The sequence below is a fragment of the Galeopterus variegatus genome, unplaced genomic scaffold, assembly GCF_000696425.1.
Source record: "Galeopterus variegatus unplaced genomic scaffold, G_variegatus-3.0.2 Scaffold10233, whole genome shotgun sequence".
NCBI classification, from domain to species: Eukaryota; Metazoa; Chordata; class Mammalia; order Dermoptera; family Cynocephalidae; genus Galeopterus; species Galeopterus variegatus.
The window spans coordinates 8217-16844 of record NW_007736344.1 but is presented as its reverse complement, the minus strand read 5'-3'; the positions used below and the strand labels follow the sequence as shown (position 1 = coordinate 16844).

The 8628-nt window shown below is 38.9% G+C and overlaps 1 protein-coding gene across 1 annotated transcript; it reads right to left on the bottom strand.

The window, feature by feature from the left end:
- Positions 1-605: 605 nt before the first annotated feature.
- LOC103609876 (olfactory receptor 7G2-like) lies at positions 606-1559 on the bottom strand. Its single transcript, XM_008594143.1, has one exon. The coding sequence runs from the start codon at positions 1542-1544 to the stop codon at positions 606-608; it is 939 nt and encodes a 312-aa protein (XP_008592365.1). The 5' UTR covers positions 1545-1559.
- Positions 1560-8628: the final 7069 nt, after the last annotated feature.

Sequence of the window (8628 nt, the reverse complement as noted above, 5' to 3'; positions counted from 1 at the left end):
TTTCTCTTATTAGAAAGAAACAAAGGCTTCCTAACCAATGATTATCAGAGGTCTCAAATCGTCTCCCATCACTGAGCTAATCTAGCTGTAGAAACTCTGTAGATGATAAGACTGAGTGTAGTGGATGCTGAAGCTGCATGACACACGTACAATTTACCAGTGACCAGTCTCCAGAACTACTGAACTGTGGCATGGAAAATCACTCCCGTGTTTCTGGGGTGCAATTCACATGTGTCTAAGAGTGGAATAAGGCAGAAGTCTCCACTACAATCACATCTTTCTTTGAGTCCTTTCAATGACCTGTCCAATTTCTCCATTTTTCCTTCATCCTTGAATGTTCCAACAGAATCACTATAACCCTTGCCTCAGGCTCAGATTCCATAAACTCCAATCAAAGAAACTGAGCTAGAGAATGGAATTTATTTTTGAAATATCACAGAGCCATACAAAGGGCATGACAGGTGTCAATGCCAAGTTGAAATAAATTTACCCATTATGTCATTAACTCCTTTCAGAACTTCCTAATGCAGAAGTCTGGCATTCTGGCTCACTGAGAATTTCTCTTTGACTCACTATGAATCCCTATCACAAAGCAGATGACACAATCACAAAAAAGAAAGTATCCTACCAGTGAATTTCCTCAAGGCTCCCTTCAGGTCCCTGTTCCTCAGGCTATAGATAAAGGGGTTCATCATGGGAGTGACCACAGTGTACATCATTGAAGCTATTGCACTCTTCCTGGAAGAATTTGTAAATGCAGAACTAATGTACACCCCAAAACCTGTCCCATAGAACAAGGACACAACTGAGAGGTGAGACCCACAGGTGGAAAAAGCTTTATATTTTCCTCCTACTGATGGCATTCTCATAACAGAAGAGACAATTCTAGCATAAGAGAAAATAATTCCAGAAAGAGAAACACCACCAAATATGCCAGCTGCAATATATATCAGAATATTATTGATGAAGGTATCAGAACAGGCAAGATTGATGACCTGAACAACTTCACAGAAGAAGAGGGGGATTTCCAGGTCTGTGCAGAAGGACAGCCGCAGCACCATCAGGCTGTGGATCAGGGCATCCCCGATGCTAACAAACATGGAGAACAGAATCAGCAGACTGCAGAGGCGGAGGTTCACGACGACTGTGTACCTCAGAGGGTGACAAATGGCCATGTAGCGGTCATAGGCCATGGCTGCAAGGAGACAATTTTCCAAGCCACCAAAAACCAGGACAAGGCAGATCTGGGTGAGGCAGCCTGTATAAGTGACACTTTGACTCTGTTTTGGCATGTTCACCAGCATCTTTGTGATTATGGTTGTACTTAAACAAATGTCAACAAAGGACAGGTTGGAGAGAAAGAAGTACGTGGGTGTGTGCAGGTGTGCATCAGAGACGACAGCCAGGATGATGAGCAGGTTTCCCAGGATGGTGACCAGGTACATCATCAGGAAGAGGCTGAAGAGGAGGGGCTGCAGTTCTGGATCTTCTGTCACCTCCAAGAGAACAAATTCTGAAAAGGCTGTTTGGTTTCTGGGGTTCATGTTGTTAATGAATCTGATAGATAAAATGGGGTAAAATAGAGAAGACAATCAAATGTGTGTTAACTAGACCTGCAACGGGAGCTGCATCACAGGTAAATGCCATCCTGGGAAGGGAAGAAGACCGATGGAGGGGAATGCCAGGGGGCTGACTTCCATAAATGTATTATTTTGTTGCTTTTAAAAGAGCTTGGCATCTCTGGTGTATTATATGGAAGATGTGTCCTCAGGAAGGAAAGAGGGACTGAGTGAGGCACCGGACTTCTGGCCAGGAAGGATCATCTGTGGGAGGAAGGTCACGTGTGCTACTTCTTTGCTGGGGAAGGACGGCGGAATGAGGTGGCCACAGGCACCTTGCAGTCTCTGTATCCCTAGAGGCTCAATATCTAAAGTTCCTCATTAGCCAAGCAATTTTACTGTCACTGTGATCCCAGGGTACTATCAGTCTATACAGGGCAAAACTCCAGCAGGAAGGGATCAAGGTGGCTGCTTCCCTGACTCCATGAGGCCAGCTATGCACCACGCCCCTGCACTTCTCCATCTGAGTCTGCTCATCTCCATTTCACATGCCTTGCACACCTGGATACACCATCCTTCTCTAGCATATTCCAGTCTTCTTACATATAAATGAAGGCATCACTATATAGTCAGTGCTATCAGAAATTCTAAAACCAATCTTGGGAATGAAAAATATAGTTTATATATGTGGGTATAAATAAATAATGTATTAGAAATATAACTAAGTTACACTAAAAATGAAAGAAATCAAGAATTTTTCTCTGAGCAATCAAATGTTTCCAGAACTTTAATCTTCCTTCTGTATATTTTATACAATAGATTCTAATATATTCTCTGTGACAATTCTGTCTTGGATCAATACAAACTGATCTGTTACTTCCGTTTTAAATTTTCATAACCTTATTTTTCAAAAATTTCATGGTAGTTTCCACATACTTTTTTTTCATGCAGGGGATTTGGGGCTGAAACTGTGGCTTTTGATCTGTCATAAAGTTGTGGGAAATTACAATGTCATCAGAAAGCATTAATAGGCAAGTATCATCTCAGTAACTTAAGTTAGATTTCACTCACTTAATACGTGGTGTTGGTACTTCATGTTAATATTAATTTAAAATTTTCATCTACAAAGAATTCAGTATGTTCATGTGTTTATACATGAGCAAAAGAATCCCAAAGAAATGATATTTGCAGATAAAGAGCACCAAAAAATTTTCTCAATTGAAGAAAAACCTAATTTCTTAAACTGTGCAAAATTCTAATGGGTGCTGAGCAGTGTAAGGGGAAAAGTGTATAATGAGGCAGAATAATTAACAAATATTTTTGCTAACCTCTGGAGTCAGGTGTCTATAGGTCAGACCCTCTAAAAGTTAAAAATACAGCCCCGAAGAAAATAGAAAATAAAATGTTCTTACCCTTATAGAGCTTAGAGTCCACATTGGAAATTTGGAAGACAAACTGAACAAATAAATATGTAAAGTATACAGTGTGTCAGATGGTTATGAATGTTAGGGAGAAAAAAATAGAGCATAAAAGGGGAATTGGCATGTGGGAAGATATGATACAACTTATAACAGGCCTCACTCAGAAGGTGACTTCTGAAGAAAACAGAGGATGGGGAAGAATGCATGCATATATCTGGTAGAAGAACTTACAGGGAGAAAGAATGGCAGGTGCAGGCAGGTGCAAAGGCCCTGAGGTGGAAGAGTACCCGGTGGGCTCAATAATAGAAAGGGAGTTCAGTATGGCTGAGGGCTGGCAGGTTATCTCAGTTGGTTAGAGCATGGTGTTATTACACCAAGGTCATGGGTTCAGATCGCCATACTTGCCAGCCACCTATAAAAGAGGGGGGGGGTGGAGGGGGAGAGAGAGAGAATAGAATATGACTGAAACAGAATGAGCGATGGGATAATGGTAACGATGAAAACAAAGAGGAAGCTTGAGGGAGATTGTACAAGCGACCTCATGATGGCAAAGGCACACTCAGGGTACCCTAGGTTGGTGCTGTTCTAATCATCCCAAAATAATGGACTATGGTGGTAATAGCAAAGCTGGTGAGATTTGGCTGGACATTGGATATATTTTGATAATATAGACAAAAGTGCTTTCTGAAAGACTGTGCACAGGATGTGGGAGATAATGCAAAATTAAGATGATGCCAAGATTTTTGGCTCGAGCACCTAAAACAATGGAAAAGTCATCAGCTGTGATAGAAAACACTATGGGTAAAGCATATGTGGGAGATTATATCAGGGTTTTGGATATGTTTTTAATTTGTCTATTGGGCATCCACAAGGTGAGCTGAGAGAGGCACTTGGATATACAAGTTTGGAATTTAAGGGAGAATGCCTTTCTGCAGGGGTAAAATCAGGAGTGGTCACATGCATGTGACTTTCTCTTAAATTGTGCTAAAATATACATTTCATAAAATTTATCATCGTTAACATTTTCACATGTAGAGTTCAATAGTGTTAAGCACATCCACATTGTTGTGCAACCGATCTCCAGAACCCTTTTTATCTTGCAAAAATAAAACACTATGCCTTTAAGCAGCAGGTACTTATTTCCCCCACCCCACTTCCCCTGGCAACCATCATTCTAATTTCCATGTCTATGAATTTGAGTACTTAGTACTTCATGTAAATGGACGCATACAGTATTTTCCTATTTGTGACTAGCTATTTTGTCTTTATAAAGAAATAAAACAAACATGTTCTAAAAACATCATGTTGTATATGATAAATATATACATTTTATGTGTCAATTAATAAAGTAATTTATTTATAAAACAACAAAAAAAGTAGCCAGTCACAAGGGAGCTAAGAGAGAAAGAAGGAAGGAAAGAGAGACCACAGTGGTGCATTGGACTTGCAGAGGGAGAGAACATACCTAGGGATACAAAGTGGAGTGGGGAAAGGGGGAGGGGGAGAGTGGGTGGGGATAACTGGGTGGGGGACATGGGGTATAATCACAATTTGTGGTAATTGGCGTGCTGCCAGTGTGGATCTGGCCATCACATCTTAGGCATGAGTGGTAACAATTAGCTTTGTGCCCCAAGAATATTCATAACCAATAAAAAAATAAATAAAAATTAAAAAATATGTTTACATTATGAAATGGCTAATTCAAGCTAATTAACATATAATTTTAAAAACATATACGTTAGATCACATACTGACTATTTTTCATAGTGAGAGCACTTAAACACAGCTCTCTTAGCAATGTTCAAGAATAAAATAGTTAACTATAGTCACTATGCTGTACAATAGATCTCTTAAACTTATTCTTCCTGCCTAACTGAAATTTTGTATTCTTTGACAATTATCTTCACACCTGCCCCCCAGCTCAGCCCCTGTAAACACTGTTCTGTTCTCTGTTTCTATGAGTTCAACTTTTAAATTCCACATATAAGTGAAATCATGCTGTATATGCATTTTTGTACCCAGCTTGTTTCACTTAGCACAATGTCCTCCAAGTTCATGCATGTTGTTATAAATGGCAGGATTTCCTTCTTTCATAAGGCTGAATAGTATTCCATTGTGGATATATACCACATTTTAAAAATCCATACATCCATTGGTGGGCACTTAGCTTGATTCCATTATCTTGGCTACTGTGACTAATGCTGCAATGAACATGGGAGGGCAGACATCTCTATGACATAATGACTTCATTTCCTTTGAATATATACCCAGTAGTGGGATTGCTGGATCATCCGTTAGTTCAACTTTTAATTTTTTAAGGAACCTCCATATTATTTTACATAATGGCTGTACTAATTTACATTCCCAGCAACAGTGTACAAAGGTTTCCTTTTCTCCTCATTCTCATCAACACTTATTTTTCATATTTTTGAGTATAGCCATTCTAACAGGTGTGAAGTGATGTCTCATTATGGTTTAATTTGCATTTTTCTTCCTTTTTGTCTTTTTTTGTGTCCAGCAATGGATCGCAACCCTCGGTGCTGCGCCCGCACCTCACTCAGCCAGTGAGCGGGAACCGGTCTGTATGTGGGATCTGAACCCTCGGCGGGAGCGCCGCCGCACTCCCAAGCGGCGCACTGTAGCAGTGCACCACCAGGCCGGCCCTTAATTTGCATTTTGTTGATGATTAGTGGTGTTGAGATTTTTTTCATATAGCTGTTGGACATGTGTATGTTTTCTTTTGGGAAATGTCTATTCAGGCTCTTTGCCCATTTAAAAAATATTTACATTTTTTAATTGACATGTATTGATCATACTTATTTATGGGGTACAGAGTTATATTTCAATACATGCATACAATGTGTGATAATCAAATCAGGATAATTAAGATATTCATCATTGTCAAAACATATCATTTATTTGTGATAAGAGATTTGAGCTCCTCTCTTCTAGCCATTTGAATTAACAGCAATTTATTGTACGTTTTTTGCCCATTTTTCAGTTTGGTTATTTGTTTTCTTTTTATTCAGTAGTTTGAGTTTCTTATATATTTTGAATATTAGCTCTTTATCAGGAGTGAAGTTTGTAAATACTTTCTTCCAATCTGTCGGTTGTCTCTTCATTTGATTGATTGTTTCTCTTGCTGTGTGAAAATTTTTAGTTTAATATACCATTTGTCTATTGTTGCTCTTAATTGCCTGTGCTTTTGAGGTCAAATCCAAAAAATCAGACCAGTGTCACGTGGCTCTTCCTTTATGCTTTCTTCTAGTAGTTTTATAGTTTCAGGTCATGTGTTTAAATCTTTAATACATGTTGAGCTGATTTTTTGTATATGTTGTGAGACAAGGAGCAAATTTCATCCTTCTACATGTGGATATACAGTTTTTCCAATGAAATTTGTTGAAAAAACAATCCTATCCCCGTTGTGTGTTCTTGACAGCTTTGTCAAAAATCAATTATCTGTAAATATGTAGATTTTTTTCTGGGCTCTCTATTTTGCTTCATGTGGTCTATATGTCTGTTTTTATGCCAGTACCACATTGTTTGGATTACTATAACTTCATAGTATATTTTGAAGTCAGGTAGTGTGATGCCTCCAGTTTTGTGCTTTTCACTCATAATTGGTTTGGCCACTGTTGGACTGGATCTCAGATCCTTCTGCCCCTTCCTATATAGGTCGTAAGTCAGGTAATTGAAAAAAGATTCTGGCAGCATTATGCAAGGTAGACATATTTTATTCTTCAGATATGAGCTTCAAATACATGTTTTATTCTCAGACATGATCTCAAGCTCTACTCCACTGACCCTCCATGTTCTGCCAACCAGTGGTTCAGAGCAGTTAATTATATATTCTTAGTACACAATAGCGGCCACAAGCAAAGCATCACATAATTGCAACAACCATGCTGAATCAGTAAATGCATGCACACACATAGTTACACTACCTTTATAATTTGTTTCTAGTGAATGTGCTAAATCTTGCCCATTTGTAACAGATGTGAGGTGAGTTAGCCTGACTAAGCTTTTTCCACTTCCCTTACAGCCACTCAGAGCCTTTTTTGGTTCCATGCATGTTTTTAGATTGTTTTATCTATTTCTGTGGTAAAAAAATATTAGTAGCATTTTGATAGGGATTGCTTTGTGTCTATAGATCACGTATTAATTCTTCTAGTCTGTGAACACAGAATATCTTTCTATTTACTTGTGTTTTCTTCAATTTCTTTCATCAATGTTTGTAGTTTTCAGTGTACAAATCTTTCACTCCTTGGTTAAATTTATTCCTATTTTATTTTATTTTTGTAAGTATTATAAATGGGATTGTTTTCCAGATCTTTTTTCAGTAGTTTATTGTTGGTATGTAGAAACACTTCTGATTTTTAAGTGTTGGGTTTATATCCTGCAACTTTACTGAATTTGTTTATTAGCTCTTACAGTTTTATTGTGGAGTCATTAAGGTTTTCTATATATAAAATTATGTCATCAGCAAACAAAGACAACTTCACCTCTAATTTTCCACCCTTGATACCGGAGTCCTTATAGCCCATTGCCAGAATTGAGATCAAAGATCACCCTTCAAAAGGTATATCAAGGACCTCAAATAAAGGACAAGTAATAGGCGACCATATGCCCCTTCTTCTACCTAAAAATTAAATAACATTTTAGAGAATTCTAGAATATTTATTAGAATTGTACAGGGGAAATTTTCTATTGAGGATTGAAAAAGTCCCCCAGAATGTTAGGGTCAGAGAAGGAAATTAGTAATCCGATAACTGCTAAAGTATTGATGCAAACTTACAAGCAAATGTGATGGATAACTAGGAAGGCACTTCGTTGGCTAATTAAGTTCTCCTGTTTTGCATATTTTCAACTTGTAGCTCCCAGATGGACTGGAAGAAAAAGATCTCTTCCTATCTGCAAAACATAAACTAAGAGACTTCATGTTCCCTGGGTACCAACCCTAAGGAATAATATCATTTCTCCCCATGATGTTGAAGGACATAAATGGAAGCCTGAACTTAGGCAGCATGGAAATACAGAGTGAAGAACTGAGCTGGTTTTAAAAAGGATGATCTCTAGGAAGAGGCTTAGGTGTGCTGCTTACTGATATGGGCAGGGTTCTTGAAAGAGGTAGCAACAGGCTGACTACTTGTAAGCTTTGTGGCCAGTTTCAGTATCCAAAACTTTGTGGGTGTTCAATATCCAAAGACTCTCCTGAGTCAAACTGTTTTCTTATCATTCTGATTCCAGGGCTGTGCAAATCCTTAAGGATCAAGGCTCAAAGAAGGCAGAACTTCACACTGGCTGATTTACTCAACCTGGAAGGCCAAAAGTATGCAATCCTATACTGTACACCTGTTTCTGCTCACATGCATTTTAAGTGCTTTGCACACATGGGCACAGTTCCCTTCTGTAATTGCATCCCAGTCTTTTTTCCTTAGGTACATTCAGAGGCACCCTTATGCTAACAACAATCTCAGGAATACTGAAATGATATTTAAAACTACAGACTCAAAAATACAGTTTATTTATTAGGCCGGCCCGGTGGTGCACTACTACAGTGTGCCGCTTGGGAGCGCGGTGGCGCTCCCGCCGAGGGTTCGGATCCCACATACAGACCGGTTCCCGCTCACTGGCTGAGCGAGGTGCGG